General features: G+C 52.7%; 6 protein-coding genes across 6 annotated transcripts; 4 read left to right on the top strand and 2 right to left on the bottom strand.

Annotated features, from left to right (window-relative positions):
- Positions 1–1,709: 1,709 nt before the first annotated feature.
- SODALDRAFT_375621 (hypothetical protein) lies at positions 1,710–3,544 on the bottom strand (the record flags this gene model as incomplete). The annotated part of the gene is made up of 11 exons (XM_028614760.1): positions 1,710–1,799; positions 1,841–1,917; positions 1,992–2,081; positions 2,154–2,216; positions 2,493–2,563; positions 2,600–2,660; positions 2,756–2,903; positions 2,968–3,079; positions 3,234–3,265; positions 3,346–3,415; positions 3,492–3,544. The coding sequence occupies 11 exons, from the start codon at positions 3,542–3,544 to the stop codon at positions 1,755–1,757; spliced, it is 822 nt and encodes a 273-aa protein (XP_028471254.1). The 3' UTR covers positions 1,710–1,754.
- SODALDRAFT_327652 (hypothetical protein) lies at positions 3,461–3,983 on the top strand (the record flags this gene model as incomplete). The annotated part of the gene is made up of 2 exons (XM_028610488.1): positions 3,461–3,847; positions 3,909–3,983. Coding segments are annotated over exons 1-2 (335 nt in total), but the record flags the coding sequence as incomplete, so codon positions are not given.
- A 4,979-nt stretch (positions 3,984–8,962) lies between these two features.
- On the top strand, positions 8,963–11,928 carry SODALDRAFT_327648 (hypothetical protein; the record flags this gene model as incomplete). The annotated part of the gene is made up of 2 exons (XM_028610487.1): positions 8,963–9,477; positions 9,540–11,928. Coding segments are annotated over exons 1-2 (2,492 nt in total), but the record flags the coding sequence as incomplete, so codon positions are not given.
- SODALDRAFT_327647 (hypothetical protein) lies at positions 11,911–14,450 on the top strand. Its single transcript, XM_028610486.1, has one exon. The coding sequence runs from the start codon at positions 11,927–11,929 to the stop codon at positions 13,952–13,954; it is 2,028 nt and encodes a 675-aa protein (XP_028471251.1). The 5' UTR covers positions 11,911–11,926; the 3' UTR covers positions 13,955–14,450.
- On the bottom strand, positions 14,013–15,129 carry SODALDRAFT_355652 (hypothetical protein; the record flags this gene model as incomplete). The annotated part of the gene is made up of 5 exons (XM_028613837.1): positions 14,013–14,062; positions 14,143–14,441; positions 14,666–14,735; positions 14,821–14,874; positions 15,054–15,129. 5 exons carry the CDS (start codon positions 15,127–15,129, stop codon positions 14,013–14,015), a joined length of 549 nt encoding a protein of 182 aa, XP_028471250.1.
- Positions 15,130–15,583: 454 nt separating this feature from the next.
- Positions 15,584–17,946, top strand: SODALDRAFT_39264 (threonine synthase). Its single transcript, XM_028615258.1, has 4 exons — positions 15,584–15,806; positions 15,944–16,316; positions 16,461–16,666; positions 16,757–17,946. The coding sequence occupies exons 1-4, from the start codon at positions 15,714–15,716 to the stop codon at positions 17,735–17,737; spliced, it is 1,653 nt and encodes a 550-aa protein (XP_028471249.1). The 5' UTR covers positions 15,584–15,713; the 3' UTR covers positions 17,738–17,946.
- Positions 17,947–18,038: the final 92 nt, after the last annotated feature.

Genomic DNA, 18,038 nt, shown 5'->3' with positions numbered 1-18,038 from the left:
GGGCTTGAGCGATGTGGGCTGTTTTCCACGTGGGTGTGGCACGAAACGCTCCGCGAACGTCAGGCTTGGGTCCCCTCCTTTACCGTTCTGGGTCTCTCCTCTACACTATTCACCTTACCCGTCTATTGTTGCTCTGATGAGTTGATTGCCTCCTTCTCACCAACCATAACAGTCAGTTACATGCCGAAATACCACACCCCCGTCCCCATTTTATTGCTTTTCCTTTCGTATGCCTTGTTTCAACTTCTATGTGCACCACTTTATTCTTTTGCGGGGCCCCAAGAATCCGGAATTCTCGAATGTTTCAGGTTGCCTGCACGTGGGACGGGACGGAAGGGCCCGGGCCGGCGACATCGGAAACGGTCCGGCGCCGCCCCGGGTCAAGGAAACTCGAGAATATAATTTGTTTTATATCTTTCTTTAAAAAGAAAAATGGAAATGAAAAGTAAGAGGTTCTTCTCTAAGTACATATAATAAAGAAGCAGGAGAAAACTTATATGTAATATGGAGATATATGCCGCTAAATTATATAACTATATTTTCTTGAAATTGCCAGGCAATGAGCCAGCCCACTTTTCATTCGGATATTACAAGATAAGACTAACCACCGGGACATTCCCAGTTAATCGAACCATAATTATATGTACGACAAGCCACTAGACTGTCACAGATACCAAGTCCAGGCCAAGACGCCTTACCTATTACATTCGGTACTCTAGCTACAACGTAATACTTTTTCACCATCACCGGATACTGAGCGCGGTCACGTCGTCGGTTATGTCCTAGTTTGTGTTCTAGATGGTACTATTTAGATCTGTAAGCCTACCAATCCGATCGCCATCGCTAAACTCAACAAGCAATATGGACTCTCAGATTCGCATATATCCAACGAATATCATGGGGAAAAAATGCACATTTAAGAGGCACTTAGCGGATAAATTGCCCACATCTTCTTGATCTTCCCTGGTCAGTGCATAGAGGGGTGTAGACCAGGGCGTCTGTTCTCACCAAAGCAAGTCGGGGACGTTTGGACATGGCACGGACGCCTGGGCCCCAAGCTTTGACGGCCGCTCCTTTCCCGTGGGACGGTTTGATCAGTCGATCACCCCAGTACGCGTGATTTTTTTCTTTTCTCTTTCGTTTCCCTTTGAACTTCTCTGCCCAACCTTGTTTAGCTGCCCCTCCCTATCTCTCCAAACCTCTTCTATCTTTTATATTCCATCCTATTCTTACCTGGCATCTTCGTGCGGTTTATACCTCCCGTGGAACCGCTCAGAGTGTCTCCACAACAGGAAACCATTCCGAATGGTCACAGGGCATTACAACGTACTGATTTGCACAATAGAAATTGTGACAAAATTTCAAGCAAGTCATAACCCCCCAGTAGCATACCGTGCCAAGGGACCAGGTTAAACGGCCGAGAGTGGGGGAAAGGGTGGGTTGAAAGGCGGAAGGCCGGGGCCCTGGAGAGATACAACGTATGTCGAAAATACGCTTTGCGGGGACAGAACAAGAACCGAGCAACTAATACACGCTAGGACTCTTTGTTGTCTTGCATACACCGAAGTAATGGGAATGACAGGGAAAGGAAGCCGGGAGGCTTTAGTGTCGGCTTTCTACGAAGGCCGACGAATATTGAAGGACTTCACAGTTCAGGGGTCCATACGGACACCCATGTTTATTTTGGGACGTGGGGTTCTTTTTACTCCCACCTGTCCTGGCTTTACAACGCAGGACGGAGAGTAATTATGGCCTCACAGGGCCACCCTGGCGCCGACATGGGATCCCAGGATAATTAGCTTGGATGGATGTCAAGTTCATCTCGGGGAAATGGGTGTACTTGTGAGTGAGTAGTGCGGGAATGTGAGATTTTCGCCTCTATTGCTAGGTTAGTATGTATGAGCTCGGTTTTGACAACTCATCAGTGGCCACATCAGCCCTGGATATGGGTATCGTCCTTCTCCCACTCGCGGCCGGATTCATCCACACACTGTTCTTGATATACTCAGTACACTGGCAAAAGTTTGGGGGGAAAGAAAGGGGTAGACTTGAGTACAGAGGGGTGCTGATCTCCCACGCGGCTTTCCATGAGATTTCTCATGCCCCCCTCGAAAATAAGTCCGCTACCCTTGAGGCACATAATTACAATTTACAACCCGGCATCTTAATCCTCGTCCCGTTGATATTCGCTCTCTTTTTGATCAACTTGGACTTATCTATGAGTGTTCTGTTGCTCAGTACGGTGAGCATATGCCTCATAGAGTGCGTGCATATATCACGCATGCATTGGAATCACCACCACATTAGGGATCACCAAGTGCCACACAAGCTTCTATAACATGTGGAATCGTTTGCGTGATGGGGCCAGAAACTTACAGAACCACCTACTCCGTATGCGCGCTTTGATTTGCTGCTTAGTACAGGTACGAACGACTCGACCCTTGGCCGCTAATAAATAGAGGAGGCCCTCAAAAAGTCTCATCACGACTCACCATGGTTGGCTTTGTACCGGAAAAACGGTGGGTAAGAAATTAAGAAATCTCCAGAGTTTTCAGACGTATGTCTCAGTGACACAAGTGCAGATATGGAAGTTTATCACAACTCGACAACTGCGAGAGGAGCATGGAGCAGGCCAAAGGCGAGCAAGGTAGTTTCGGTCACTCGTGTTCATTGCGATGCGACGGATGAAGCCATTAGGACGGATCCGGACACCCGGCCTTTGCTGATTATCTACCCGTACTTCGTCTGCCTCAACTCCATTTGTGGGCCGAATGCACGTAATCGCCAGCACGAACACAGGCGTTGTAGAACCACGCCCGTTGATTGTGCCACATTATTTTGGAGTACTTCCATGAGCTAGCTGCTCGGGTCTCTTCGATGTATACAGAGCGAGCGTCGAAGATCTACTGGTGTCTTCGCCAGGCCGTCACTGAGGAGACATGTGTCGTCTAAACCTCGGCCTCAGACAACCGTGCTGGTTTCACTTTGCTTTGACAGGGACGACAAGCTGATTCGATCACCTCCTCGAATATAATTGACAAGCGCCAAGGAAAGTTCGTGTGACGAGAGGCCCGTCTCTCTGCATGTGCAGAATCTTCTGGCATGCGACTGTTTACACTATGGAGGGCGTGCGAGTTTGCACCATTCGAGACAGAAACCCATTTGTGATCGGCATGACTTATAACGGATCGAGCCGCTTTCTATAAGTGTCCTGCCCTTTGAAATGGTGTCACTTGTTAGATTTCTGCAAGCACCTGTGGGGTTCCTTGGAAAAGGTTCCGTGCAGCAAATAGAACAGCGTCGCATGCAGCCTACCTACTTTCAAGTACGAATAAGTCAGTCCACACGTCGAAGCAGGGAGGGGGGCACCAGTTCCTCGGAGTCTTGGACGCCTCCAGATGTATACAAGACGTAGCTTCATGTCTGGGTTCTGTTGAGTGCCAGCAACATGTGTTCGTACCTCGTAACCTCGCCTGTTTCCTACCCATCACCTCGCCCATTGCAGTTTAGGGAGCCTTGCAGACAGATCATGGATGGTATCCATGGTTGGGGCCTTCGTATCGCTGTTGGGATATATAAAGTCCCAGGAAGAGTCCCTCATCGAACCGCATCACTCTCACCCCTCAGACGCGACCTGATTCCAAAACTCGACTATCCTTGTTTCGCCTCAGCTCAAAAGTGCATTTCAACTGTAGCTTCAGTGAAAGAAGGGAAGAAGGAAGCGGCACAAAACAAACAGTCAGGCACAATGGTCGACCAATACCCTTGCAAATGGTCGACTCATCCGAGCGGGTGCAACCCACGAAACTGGGTAGAGGTTGCAGACGCAGCCTGTGCCGAGTGTCTTGTAAGTGGAATACCTGTGGTAAATCTACTACCCACAGGCAAGAGCTGAATTCCGTGGATAGGCCAAAGGCTTCCCTAGATGACGGATAATCTGGATCGCGGAGACGGTGGCAGCCCAATTCAATGTCATGGGACGGAGGTCTTAGAGTGGGAAGACTGAAAGGGAGAATGGTGGTGGGAGTTATACGGCGTTGGAATGTGTCTTGGACGATAATTAGTAAGGGGCAACTCAAGCTTACCATCTAGAAGACTACCGACATGTCTTCTGGTTGGCTCTGACTGGTGACCGTTATCAAAGCCGAATCAGGCAGCAAAGTCGCCATATCACAATCAAAGCAGCATAGTCGTCAATACTGCAGACTTGGGACCCACACAGGGATATCCGGATACCTTCCGTGCCTGACCGCGTAATCGGCCGTTAGGTTGTTCCACCCCGAGGGAGGTCTGTGCGACAGGGTGTCGTGAAAGGTGGGGTGGGGACTTCATGCTTATAGTGTGTGTCTAAATTTTTTTTTTTTTGGGGGGGTTTCTTAAGTTGTTACAGAGCCTCCTGTGATTTGCCGTACAAACAGCCCGGACAATGGGCTTCGTATCTGGTTTATTCGCAATCAGAGCGCAGACGAGATAGAGTGTAGCGGAGGTCTCGGGACAGCCGAATCTAGCGATGCTTAGCTGATCAGCGATTCATAGCTGAATCCAGACCATTGCCCCTGACCCAGCCAGGGTGCAAGAAAAAGAAGAAGACAGGACAGATCTAGAGGCCGAGATAAGAACGTCCGGAGCAAAAGCAGCGGATACTGGGGCGGTCCAGAATGAGTGCTATGTGGGCTAGATCCTGGAGAATTGAAGTGTGAGGAGGGGTAGGGAGGCAAACGAACAGAAACAGAAAGCCTGGACCGTTCTCCTGGGTCACCGCAACCCACGAGTCTGGTCGAGGCAGACTAGATGGAAATAGCCGTCCGTTATAGGATCCAAATGACGAGAAGTATTGGATCGGAACTAAATGATCGGCGGTTGGGGCGCGGGTTTTGGAACCTTGTATGGTATTCAGTGCATGAGCGTGACCAATGCCATCTGCTGAGTTGCGTTGGAATCGGCTGGATGTCCCGCTTCTTCCATGCTGTAGGCCAACAGATCGAAACAACTCGGCTCACCATACCTCGCAGTGTTCCGGCGACGGTAGTAATTTAGCAAGAGATTGTCAACCAGGTAGGCTGCTTGCTTCAAGAGGAAACCCTGCAGGTAAGCCGGTGATCGAAGACTTGCCAGTAAGCATATCCACTCGTTTTTCCGCTATGCCCTGCATAATTGTCGTTTCGAGGCACAAGGACAACAATGCCGTGCAGACAGAGGGCTCGAAATACGGCAATGATACATGATGGGGGTATGGCGCTGCTTGGGGTGGCAAGTTAGAATGCATCGCCGTTGGCCGACCACTCAGCCCATGGCGGACCAACGAAGTAGCTAACAGTATGAAAAGCCTATAGACCCGCCGGAGAGCAGCGTGCACGCGGCGCCCCAGGCAAAGCATTATCTTTCGAGGTCTGTTTCCTTTTCTACCATGATAAGTGCATATATGCCTTTCGGTTCGCTCGCCTACTACGTGGCAGGTCCCTTCGTACCTACAGGGATGGTGGCAAGTGGTAGTAGTCAGACTCCTTTCAGCTATTAGTTCACTTTAAACCACCGAGCAGCGAATAGCCTTGCAAGACCTCGCATCGTCCGGGGTTTACCGCGCCGAGAAATCTGCCAGTATCTAGAATGCGCCACTTATTAGAAGCACTTGATAGTACACGTAGTCACAAAGAGCCGCGACCCGCATGGGGAAGCGAAAGGGCTTCAAGCTACCAGGGTTCAGGGTAGACAAGGACGAACAAGTAAGAACTCGAACGAACTTCCAATTTGTACTTCGAAAGTGACAGGATTGGCAGTGGGATGTTGGAACTTGGCAGAAGCGGGAAATAATTACCACTATGCCATCATCCATGGTATCACTCAGCACCAACGGCCTGGGGGCATGCACACTCCACTAATGCTGCAGTTCCGTATCTAGGTTGGCCGGGCTCGGCAAACGCGGAAGCACCTCTGTCCAACCCCCGGAGACAGCGCGTCGCATTCAGCCGAGAATTTGACGCAGTGGTCTGTCTTGAAGAGTCGGCCAAGAAGCCCGCGGAGCCTCATCACTGAAGCCGTCCCGGCTTGGCCCGCAGCCTTCAGTGCAGCTTCCTAAAATTAATAACTCGGAGGCATTTGGTTGGTGCGACATCGAACCTGCAACACACCTTAAAAGTTGGACACTGGATTTCTGGCCAAGGTGTGAGGGTAGCTTGTTCCCCCCCTTTTCACCTCGTCGTCCGTTCATTGGAAGCTCTGCTCGGGGAAGTATCCGGTCGAGATATGTCATTGGACAGTCCCCTTGAAATACGAAGAGGTGCCTGCCTGTACTGGTCTTATTCGATCGACCTCGTCTTGGTGCTTCCTGAGAATTGCTTGGCTTCACTGTGGCACCCAATGACTCGGGAGACTGAGCGCACTTCGAGACCAAAGGAGTGACCTCTCTCTTCACGCGTCGAGTGCGGGGGTCTGAGTTGGGTTGTCGATCATCAGTGGCACAAGTTGCACATCTAACTGCTCACAAGGCCAAAAGCCATCACAAACTGGTGTGGCCAGCCGACCTGTCACCAGAATAAGTTTACGCCCCAGTGATAACTCCCAAGAAGCATCTCGACGGGTCATCTGTCATGGGATGGAGTGTAATAGTCCCAACTCAATGGGAACACCCTCTCCGTGTTTGCCCCTGTTGATGTTCCGACCTAGAGCGGATTGAGTTGTTATTGGCGACTCTCGCTTGTTTTTTTCTTCTTCTTCTTGTGTTTCTGCAGGCATGTTCGTAAGACCTAGTCTCCGTTGTTAGTCTCTGTATCATAAGTCCATGTAATCAAAGGGGTTGACTTATCCCCGGCCACAGGGGGTTGTCGTCCCGCCATTTCTGGAGCGACAACAACCAGGACTACCTTCCATTGGCCTGTCCGCTCCTTAGAGTCCAAGACGATCCGCCCAAGCTCCTGTCGAGATGAGGAAGAAGCAGATAGGTTTGCCCATGGACCGGCCAAGCACGAAGCTTTGACTCCAACTCTAGATGGGTCCCGGAGCCGTGGGTAGCGCCAATCAATTGCCGATCCTCTTCCCAACATCAGAGTGGACGATCAATCCGTGGTCGTACGAGAAATAGCCAAGACCCATCATCTGTGCAGTTGTACCAAAAGCTCGGCGAACTTGATTGCAGCTGACGACATCCCGACTGCGCCGTTAGGAGGGTCCTTCAGTTTGACTCGCGCTGCCAACAGGGAACTTTTTGTTTCCTCTCCAAAGCTCAGGGGCAAACAAGGAGGGCGTCGCGCACGGACAAAAAAATCCGAAAAAGCCGTGCTGTCATCCGCGGTTACCATCAATTGCTCGATGAATAGCCGAGGGAAATGTGCTGGTCTCCAATGGAGATCGGCAGAGCCTGGCGTCCCTCTACCTCGTGGGATAGCCACCCACGCGGGAGAGTTAATGCGTCTGGTCCGACTACGCGCAGAGCGTGACACACCTTCGCCGTGAGCCTAGGTGTGGCTTGAGGGGATGTGGAGCGGCTAGTCTGGGTTGGATGAAGCAGAACGCCCTCGAGTTCAAGAGTGTCTTGAGGCATTGGGGGTACCCAGAGCATTCAGTGTGGAACTGGAAGTCAGACCAAGCATTTCTGTCTGTCGCCTGAGAATCCCCCCACACCGAGGTTGCAACCTTCGAGGTGAGCCCTGGAGGGTGAGTGCCAGGAAGGATAGGTAACCTCGGAAGGTCGAAATGCCGGCCTGACGGTTTGTTTCCAGCACTGCGCCCTCCCCTTCTGCCGCCGACAACACTGATCGGGATGGAGAAGTCCACGATCAATTCCCAGAACGAGGAAGAAGTTCCTGCCATCTCCCCTACTCGGCCGACTGACATACTCGCCTCAGCAGTCGACTCTTGACCAAAGCACGAGTTCCAGTGGTGCGGTCCTGACGAGCGACCCTCAGAGGTTCTTACCAAACCGACTCATAGAACCGACCTCTCACGTTCCTAATGGAAACTGGAATGCTCTCCCGCCAGTCCGTCGACAACTTTCCCGGCTCAGACGTACCACTTCGCAGCGGCAGTGTCATCGCCAAGAAGAGGTCAACTTAGAAGGCGGCCTGAGCGGCTATGAACGCAATACTGAAACCAATAGAAATCTTAGGGTTAAGTTCCGAAACCCCTTCTCTCAGCCCGGCTGGGTTGTCTGATACTGACAACAAGCGTCCGCAATAGATCCCAGCGCAGCATACACGATGTCCTGTTACAGGCTCGAGAGCGGCGAATTGCGAATTTCCAGTCCTTTTCGAGAGGTCAATAGTAGACATTCCTTTCGGAAAAGAGGAATCGGAGGACTGTGGTGGAGGCGTTGCGCGTTGAGGAAATGCCCGTAGGGGCGAAGGACATCCATCCATCCAGCGAGGTCAGGGATTCCGTTGCTGCTTTCAAGCTCGTATCTCAAGTTCAATCAGTGACGACTTGCACATCCGGTGCTGGGATTCTCTTGTTGACCGTTGGTGAAGTGTAGATGTTGAGTTGGGAGAGAGATGGGAGGAGAGATGGGAGGAGAGATGGGAGGAGAGATGGGAGGAGAGATGGGAGGAGAGACGGGAGTGGGAAGTGGAGAAAAATGGTGGCAGGTATTAATATAAGTTACGGATATACGCGTAATAGGCACCACAAGGAGCGCTGTGGCGCGTCCGCGTCATGGCACGCGAAAGCACGTGACCTTTCCTCTCAGCCATTAGTCATTCTTCCGTCATCCAGAAGGTACCTGTACTTCGACCTTTTTTATGCCTACCTTACCTTAATCTTCTGGCCTTGACTGTGAAATTACACCAAGTGCATCGGGTCGCCTGCTCGCCTCTTCCAGTGTTCACACCAGCTGAGTTTCGGACCGCTTTACTGGTAGGGACGATGGCTTCACATTCGGAACCGTCTCGCTCTACATTGGCGGACATGCTTCTTGATGCAGGCAAGCGAGCTTTCGATCCATCGTTGGACCAGGGAGTCAGAGAGGGCGCCCTCAGCGAGTTCCGGGGGCTCATCGATCGGTAGACCTGACCTTGCACGCAAAGAAAAAGAATAGAAAAGAAAGAATTGATCGTCTCTAACCAGGGAATTGCAGCAATGGGTCATGGAATTTGCTTCCAGCTCTGAATGCTCTCATCAAGCCGAACGTTGCGCCGCCAGAACTCAAGCCTGAACTTATGAACACCCTCACCCGCATCCCACTACGGCCAGATGGAGTGCGTGGTACTCTGGAGTTTGTATTTTCGGTCCATCCTAGTAGCGCTTCGAAGACGTCCGAGGGGGCGATCCCTCAGAAACGCGGTGCCGATATCACCCAAGAAGCCTTGGCTGTGGCGACTCGGATTTTAACGTCTCCTCCGAGCTCGGTGCCGCCGGAGACGTGGTTCGCCGGGATCGCGCCCCAAGTGTTCCATCTTCTTGATGGCCTAGAAGGGCCCGAGCTTTCCAAGGCAGCCGCCCAAATCATCATGCTCGGCGTTCTCGGACGCAGGCAGTTTGGTGCTCCTGGTAGGCGATGGTTTGCAGGACCCTTCTGTTCTAACCACACAATGCTGACAACGCCCCTTCAGGAACTGCAGGTTGGGTTTGCTTTGCCGAGCCGCTTCTGTGCAGCATCAATCCATCCCTCCGCCGTGCCCCTGGCGATAGTTTGAGGAGCAATGACGTGTCTTACGAAATCATTGATTTTACGCGAGACAAAGTCTTGGTGACATCCGACGACCTTTATCGGTCCCTTGCGCGATTATCCATTTTGGTTAATTCGACCCCTTATCCAGCTCAGACTCGCCGACTGCTTGACCCCATTCTACCGCAGCTATGGGCCATCTCATCCTGGGTTGAGCCGAACGCCCAATATCAAAAGAGATTGGCCGAACCTGCCTCTTTACTTGTACAAACCTTCTTCAAGATTGCGGCTTCCCCTTCTAAATTATTTTCCATTACGAGCAATCTACTTTGTAAAGGGGAGTATTCAGAAGGCAGGCAGAGTTGGTGTTATCATGCTGCTGCGTCTGGTGGTATTGAAGTCATCGTGCCACGGCCAAGTAACGCGTCGCAAACCATGGAGCTGGATTGGAGCGAGTTGCAGCGAAAGTCGGAGTCTTTTGTGATACTAGTGGCGTCCAGTTGCACCTCTGACGATGTGTCTACTTTCTTCCTGAGCCTACTCGGCCGATGGCTCACCCGAACGTCGGAACACGCAAAAGCGGGATCTGATATTCTCACACAGGTGGATGATCACGGCGACTCGAGTCCAAACCTCGAGGAGCTCTTCGAAGGGACAATCCTTCACAAGCTCCTGGAGAAGATTCCGCAGAAACTTATCAGCCGGATTGAACAAGTTCTTGAGCTTGTATGCCGGATTCTGGACCCAGACACGTTAGCAACTCAGCCCGACGACATTGTGGCGGTGGCCCTGAGCCTCCTGAACTTGGTCCTCACGTCCCCAGTGTTCAGAAAGTCCAATCTCAAGCCGCAGGGTCTCCAAGTATTGGAGCAGAGTCTGGACAGTCTAAGCAAGCAAGGCCGTCCCGAAGTATCCACAACCGCGAGGAATCTATCTTTCTTACTTCAGTACCGCGACGCGGCAGATGAAGGGGAGCAAGATGCATATGTCCCGACTAACAGCCAGATCGAGGACAGGAACACGTATAAGCTGGCCATTTCGTACATCACACAGTCGGATAATCCACCGCCTGTTCGCTCTGAAGGGTTGAATCTCATATCTGGCCTGATCATGAGAAGCAGTCCTGCCCTGGACATCCAGGCCGTTCTTGTTCTTCTCTCTTCGTTGTTGCAAGATGACGAGGACTTCATCAACCTGCGGGTCATCAAGGTATTCACCCAGCTGGCCAATAAGCACCCCAAGGCCACTGTGAAGGAGATCCTGGAGCACTACCTGGACGCAAAGGAAGCCATCTCGACGGATGTCAGGCTACGCTTTGGCGAGGCTCTTCTCCAAGTGGTTGAGCGTCTGGGGCAGACTTTTGCCGGCCACGTCGCGAATCAGGTAGTTGAGACACTACTTTCGATCGCTAGCCGAAGGGGTTACCGCCCCAAAACTGAAGCGAGACAAGCCCGGGAAGCGAGGCTTCAGGCGATGAAAAAGAAACAGGCAGACGAAGCCTGGGGAGGCGAAGTGCCCGACCTCGGGGATGAAGTTCCCGAGGATGAAAAGGAAAGTAACGACATCTTGACGCAGATCGTTGAGGGTTGGGAGAGCCGGCGGGGTAGTGAGGATGTGCGAATGCGGTCTTCTGCGTTGTCAATCCTTGCTGCAGCCATTGAGACTAATGTTTCAGGTATCGGGGCTGAGCTCGTCTCAGCGTCGGTAGATCTCTGTGTCAACGTCCTTACTCTGGAACCGGAGATCGAGAAAGGTATCCTACGGCGAGCAGCTGTCATGCTGGTTCTTAGTTTCGTGAGAGCTCTGGACAAGGCAAAGCAGACTGGGCGGAGGATTGGTTTTGGGTTAATGGATCAGAGCCGAGAGGATATCACGCGGGTGCTCAAGTATGTTGCTGTCACGGACAATGATGGTCTTGTTCAGCAGCATGCGAGGGATGTAATAGAGAGCCTGGACAACTGGAGGATGGCTTCCTTACTCCCTCACGAGGGGATTGGACAGCGAAGCACTGGCTTGGAGCGGCTCTCAGGGCTCGCATTGAGCCCGGGGCACATGGGGTCAAGTCTTCAGGAAACAAGCACAAGACCCAAGATAGAGGAAATTGAGTGAGCAAGTCTGGTTAAAAGGGGTAAATAATAGACTCGAGTGAGTCGAGTCCTTCGGGTCTGCACGAACTGCCAGGATGAAAAGATAAGATTGCGGGAAGGGGAAGGTCACGTGAACACGTGACACGCGTTGGTATTAGGTATGAGGGGCACAAGCGTCGCGGTGCCTTGTTTTTCGGCGGATGTTTCTCCGTATTTTCACTATTGAATTGCGTTGCAAAGCGATATGACACGGCGCAACATCATTGCGGACTCCGACGAAGATGACAACGATGGTGTTTCCACTCCGGAGCAAAGTCCCTTAAAAGGCATCGGCGCCACGTCCGCGCGGTCGCCACCTGAACCTTGCCTAACGCCACTAGAAGTGAGCGCTGCTTCGACAGATGGAGTTCTCTTTCAGTCAGACCTTCGCCGTCAACATCTTCCATCCGGATCGCACCCGGGGGGTGGCTCAAGTTCAGTCTCTGTGCATGCTAATCAGCCGAAACAGGTGGCAGCGACTGGAAACATATCCTCGCTGACTTCCATTACCGACCCCGTCGACAATTCCAGACATGCAAAGAAGGGCAACATCAATTCGGCATCGGACGACTTGACGCAAGTGACGACTCCCGGACGAACTACCCACACCGCGATGAGGAACATCTGGGACGTACCGAGTAGTCCGGACCTCGAAGCGTCCGAAATACGTGTCAATAAAAGAAGGCGTCTTTCGCTAGAAATGCCACAAGATGGAATCGAGACAGCAAAGAAAAGGCACAGAAAGAACGACCTCTATTTAACCGTTGAGGTCCAGTCTCCGGAACAGACACCAGCACAAGACGTCTTAGTCTTAACAAGAGTTGAGCGACCCTCCCCTCCTCGTCCTGGCAAACGGAGAAAGATGGAGCGGGAGGAAACGACATCACAATCCGGTTACGGCTCAACTTCCATTGAGGCTGGTGGCCTAGACAACAATGCTGTTGAGTCGTATAACACTACAGTTCCCAATATGGACCAGGAGGCAACCCAACCGAATATAGATCGGTCAATCTCGCTCTACGTTGAGCCGCACACCTTAACAGCAAGCCAGAGAATTCTCTACCAGTCACTCCACCCATCTCCGGACGATCAAGGTCCTATTCCTCCCTTTGATACTCCAAACTACCACATAGGCACCCGATCGAGTGGAATGACGACAGTTGCCTACACTACACCCAGCCAGTTCAAGAGTCCTACTTGCGCCAAGATGCCGGAGCGCAGGGAACTGGCCACTTCACCGCGGTCCCCAATACGCGAAAGGAGACGAAGCTCCCAGAACCGGTCTTCTCCCGACGCGATCACTCTGGCCGAAGAGCGGACAACGGAATCCACAACAGTAGATACCGAGTGTCATGGTCCGGACGGCATGGACTTACCTCGCGAGCATTATTCACCTCGACTAACTCGGCGCAGGGGACGCCGTGCGCCTCATCACGAAGCATACCTGGATCACTCGGAGCCGGAGTGCGCTCCAACTGCCGCCAGGATGGGGGATTCTAGAGAAGCCCCCCGGGCGTTGTTTGATCCAGGCCCGGACAGCATTCCACCGGGCAAAAGACAGAGCCGTTCGCGGAAGGCAGAAGAAGCACCGAAAGTCCCAACCGACGTTGGAGGCGATCATGATCCAGGAAAAACGCACAGCGAAGATGGTGGGAACGCAATCGACGCAGGCGTGCCACTTGCTCCACAAACAGAGAAGAAAGGCAGAAAGAAACGTGGTAGACCAAGGAAAGTGGCCAAGGTTGCTAAGGCTAGCAGCCTGCGAAACATTGACGACGCGCAAAAGGGGGTTGTCCCTGTAGATGAATGGGGTGATCAACCTGTGCAGGATGCAGTTGGCTTGCAGAAAGCTGAGGAAGCACAGATGGAAGACATTTCCCCAACAAGAAAAACGAGCGAGGAGAGTGTGGATGGGCAGGAAACGGTCGCCGCCCACGACCCAGCGGATGCCCTTCCCACTCACGCGCCGAAGGACTTCCAAGTAGCAACCAACAGCCAACCAGCCGTTGGTGCTGCCCCCAGCGACATGGATATGCCAGAGGATGCAGAAAGCGGACAACTTGTAAAGCACGCGGGGGCTGGTGATGTAGCAGCAGAAAAGGCTGACAACCCAAGTCGAGACTTGTCCCGGACAAGCAGTCCGGTCTGGCAATCAGGGAAGCCGTTGTACCGAGTCGGTCTCAGCAAGCGGTCACGGATCGCGCCGCTCTTAAAGTCGCTGCGGAAGACCTAATAGGGAAGAGGTCAAGACTGGGCTTGCGCAATCGAGAGGAGCTAGTGATATGCAGTAGTTATAACACGAGGGCCTTGCGGCCCGCTGCCTGGTCTGCCTGGTTGTAAACTGAGAAGGCCAACCACAGGAGGTGGAGTCTTTGGTGTAAATACGAAGCAAGCTAGTAGATGGTCGTTTGCTGTCTCCACTGACGCATATCTCGGATGTTTTTGCTGGGTAAGGCGACTTGCATGCATGCCGCAATGGATATGAATGATCGTCAGTTCGTTCGGTTGAACTGGTAGCGGGGACACCCCTCCCCACTGCAGGCGTTCGCACCCATCCGGCATGTTTATAATTGGTGGATGGTTCTTTCAGGCGCTTGAGGGATGGTTGAAATAGGAGGTAGCGGTTGCAGAACCACAGCCAGAGAGGATGGTGGGTAGAGAAGACCATCACCAACCTCACTGTCTGGATTTCTGGCGTAACAGCTACGCAGGTTGGCCCTCTTTATGGACATATAGGTCATCATAACTTCCCATGATCGTTGGTGTTTATCTCGCCTGCGCAAAGCGCAACGTCTTAGAACAAATATTCGAGTGAGATTGGCTGAGAGTGAGGCCGATAAGGTGAAGTTAGGGCTTCTATCGCTTTCTACGCGTGCTCCCTCACCTTCGTATAACTTTCCAAGTGTTTTCTTGTCTTCGACTTCCTGCCTCCGCCTCCCCATACCTCCGCCCCTCAAACTCCCGACCAGGCGGTTTCCCACTTGTCTTGCTGTTTGCCTCCGCCCGACTTGACGCTTCCACGGAGTATGAGGGTAGGTGAATGGCTTTGCGTGGTTATAGTCGTCGTCGTCCTATTAGCTGAATAGAACCAATGCGGACATACTTCGTATAACGCAAGCTGTTGAATGCCAAAGTCGCCCCTTGCCAGTGGCGCTAGGGATGGTGCCCGATCTCGGGTTTGGATATTTACTCCGTATGAGGGAAGAAATTCTTTACTTCGTTACCGAGTCGCGAACGCGTGGTCAGTGGGTGGAATCAGGTGTGAGAGTGGAGACACTGGACTTAGTGTCTTGATGGCTGTGTAGCATTGGTTGGAGTGAATCTGAAGTCACGAGCCGTGAGCATCTTGGCATAATGAGGTATCAGTACGCCCCGTCCTCTCTTCCTGACGTCTGTGAAGCCCAGCATCGTTACCTGTCGAAGCTCATAGGTACCGCCGTGGTACAGCGAAGATACCTAAAGTCTAATACAGTACTACCAAAAACGAGGGGGTCTAAGCCGCTTGCTGTTAGCTCTACCGTCTAGCACCCCGCCAATGGCTTGGTAACCGAATGTATCACGGTCCACCATATCCTAAGGTACCACAGATCTCATTCCAGTTATTAGGTACCTACTACTTGACCATCAACCTAATTTGGACAGCGGATAAACCCCCGACCTTCGGTCGTATTTTTATGACTCGATTTTTCTTCTTTTTCCTTTTCTTGTTTTGCGGGATATCTACTCCGTAAATCAATCTCCTTCCCCTCCTCTTGTTCTTCTCATCAGAAGGACTTATCCAGCTCTTCTCTTTCGTCGCTGGTGGTAGAATCAGTATCAAGCCCTTGACGACGAACCCCGCCAATCCCACGACGCACCGTTGATCGGCCCGTCTTGTTGCCGAGATTTCGGACCCCTCCCCCTCCTTTTTCCGAAACCGCAATCTCTCACGCTCTGCTTCCGCTTCCCGGCTCGCCTCCGGCGTCAACTCCCCCGACTCCGTGATCGTCACGATGGCTACGAACGGCACCACCGATGGTGCCTCCAACAGCACTACTCACACTCCGTCCCAGAGATACCTCAGCACGCGCGGAGAGGACAGCGGCGTATGCATCACCTCCCTCCCCCTTGCTTCGTCCCCCCCCCCCTTCCGGGGGAACCATCACGCCACAGGCCGCAAAAATGGAGCATACGAGTGATATTTTCCGTTGGAAGACACGCTGACCATGACCCTGTTTTCCAGTTCTCTTTCGAAGAGGTCGTCCTCAAGGGTCTTGCCTCCGACGGCGGGCTCTACATCCCGGAAGAAATCCCCCAGGCCCAAAATTGGCGAAGCTGGAAGGATCTTTCCTTCGCCGACCTCGCCTTCGAGATCCTCTCTCTGTACATTTCCCCGTCCGAGATACCGCCTCAGGATCTCAAGGCCATTATCGATAAGAGCTACTCGACCTTCCGAAGTCCCGAGACGACCCCGTTGGTACACCTCAATGACAACCTCTACCTCCTCGAACTCTTCCACGGCCCTACCTTTGCTTTCAAGGATGTCGCCCTTCAGTTCCTTGGCAATTTATTTGAATATTTCCTCGTTCGCAAGAATGAGGGTAAAGTTGGAAAAGGTGTGTAGACCTCCGTACTTGTCCGAGATGTCTCTCCCCCATATATTTCCCCTTTCTTTTCTACCTTTTTTTTTTTTCTTTTTTAAATATATTTTTTTTTTTTGAAGAATAAGTTAGACTTACCAGGTCCCACTCTCTGTACAGACAGACACCATTTGACCGTCGTTGGCGCCACCAGCGGCGACACCGGATCGGCCGCTATCTACGGCTTGAGAGGCAAGAAGGATGTTTCAGTCTTCATCTTGCATCCCAAGGGACGCGTGAGCCCGATCCAGGAGGCGCAGATGACCACCGTCCTGGACAAGAACGTTCATAATCTTGCTGTGACGGGCACTTTCGATGACTGCCAGGTAAGGCGACGATGATTTCTGGCGAAGCCGGGCGACGTCTGCGTTCCTCTATACCTCCATTCGACGTACTAAAGTTTCTGGTTTTCTTAGGACATCGTAAAAGCACTTTTCGCGGACAAGGATATCAACGAGACGCACAACCTCGGCGCTGTCAACTCGATCAACTGGGCCCGAATTCTAGCGCAGATCGTCTACTATTTCCACTCCTACTTTTCCCTGGTCAGGGCGTCGAAGACCTCACCGCCGTTCCGGCTTGGCGAGCGGGTCCGATTCGTCGTACCCACAGGTAACTTCGGCGATGTGCTCGCGGGATATTTCGCGCTCCGCATGGGCCTGCCCATAGCCAAGCTGGTCATTGCTACGAACGAGAACGACATCCTCCATCGGTTCTGGACGACGGGACGGTACGAGATCCATTCAAGTCAGGGCGCTGCTGCGACGGGTGGTCTCGCGACGGACGGCGCGAAGGCGCACGAAGAGGGCGTGAAGGAGACGTTGAGCCCAGCCATGGACATCCTAGTGTCGAGCAACTTTGAGCGCCTGCTCTGGTTCCTGGCGTACGAGTACGCCGCTGGGGCCAGGATGGACAACGAGTGGAACAAGAAGCAGGCGGGACAGGAGGTGTCGGCATGGCTCAAGGAGCTCAAGTCGGCCGGCGGATTCGGGCCTGTGCAGAGAGACGTGTTGTCGAGCGCGCGGACGGATTTCGAGAGCGAGCGCGTCAGCGACTCGCAGACGATCGACACGATCAAGGACTTCTACCGCCGGAAGGGCTACGTTCTGGACCCCCACTCGGCGGTGGGTATCGCTTCGGCCCTGCGATCGGTGGGCCGCACCGGCCCGGAGGTATCCCACATTTCGCTTTCCACGGCACACCCTGCCAAGTTCGCGGGGGCGGTGGAGCTCGCCCTCAAGGACGAGGAAGGGTTCGACTTCCAGACAAAGGTGCTACCGGCCGAATTCGCCGACCTGGAGAACCAGGAGAAGCGGGTCACTTTCGTGGAGAACGACTGGCAGAAGGTCCGGGAGCTGGTCAAGCATCAAGTCGAAGAGGAGCTCCGGGAGGAATAAGCCCATCACTCGGCCGAGGACCACTGGCAGTCGACGTGAGGGATATGAGGCACCGAAGATCATGAGAAAGGGTGCATGGGCCCCCGGTGTTGTGGGGGTGGGGGGTTGCATTTGCCGTGGATTTCCCGGTGTGCATAACTGTCTCACAGGGTTGGGATTCTTAAAGACGGGGACGAACACCCACGTCCTCCAGATATAGAGGCGCGGGTCGTATTGGATATGGATCTTTTAGAGATTTGGAAGAGACGAAGCAACGTGTGTGCTGTATAAAAACGCCGTTTCACCTAAGGTACTTGAGACT

Source organism: Sodiomyces alkalinus, assembly GCF_003711515.1.
Source record: "Sodiomyces alkalinus F11 unplaced genomic scaffold SODALscaffold_1, whole genome shotgun sequence".
NCBI lineage: Eukaryota > Fungi > Ascomycota > Sordariomycetes > Glomerellales > Plectosphaerellaceae > Sodiomyces > Sodiomyces alkalinus.
The sequence above is the reverse complement of the archived record's forward strand: the minus strand, read 5'-3'. Positions and strand labels throughout refer to the sequence as shown.

Excerpts from the sequence above, each read along its gene's own strand:
- SODALDRAFT_39264 (XM_028615258.1), top strand. The coding sequence starts at position 15,714 with ATGGCTACGAACGGCACCACCGATGGTGCCTCCAACAGCACTACTCAC. Across the intron at positions 15,807-15,943 it reads CGCGCGGAGAGGACAGCGGC|TTCTCTTTCGAAGAGGTCGT; the intron begins GTATGCATCACC and ends CCTGTTTTCCAG. Across the intron at positions 16,667-16,756 it reads GCACTTTCGATGACTGCCAG|GACATCGTAAAAGCACTTTT; the intron begins GTAAGGCGACGA and ends TGGTTTTCTTAG.
- SODALDRAFT_327647 (XM_028610486.1), top strand. The coding sequence starts at position 11,927 with ATGACACGGCGCAACATCATTGCGGACTCCGACGAAGATGACAACGAT.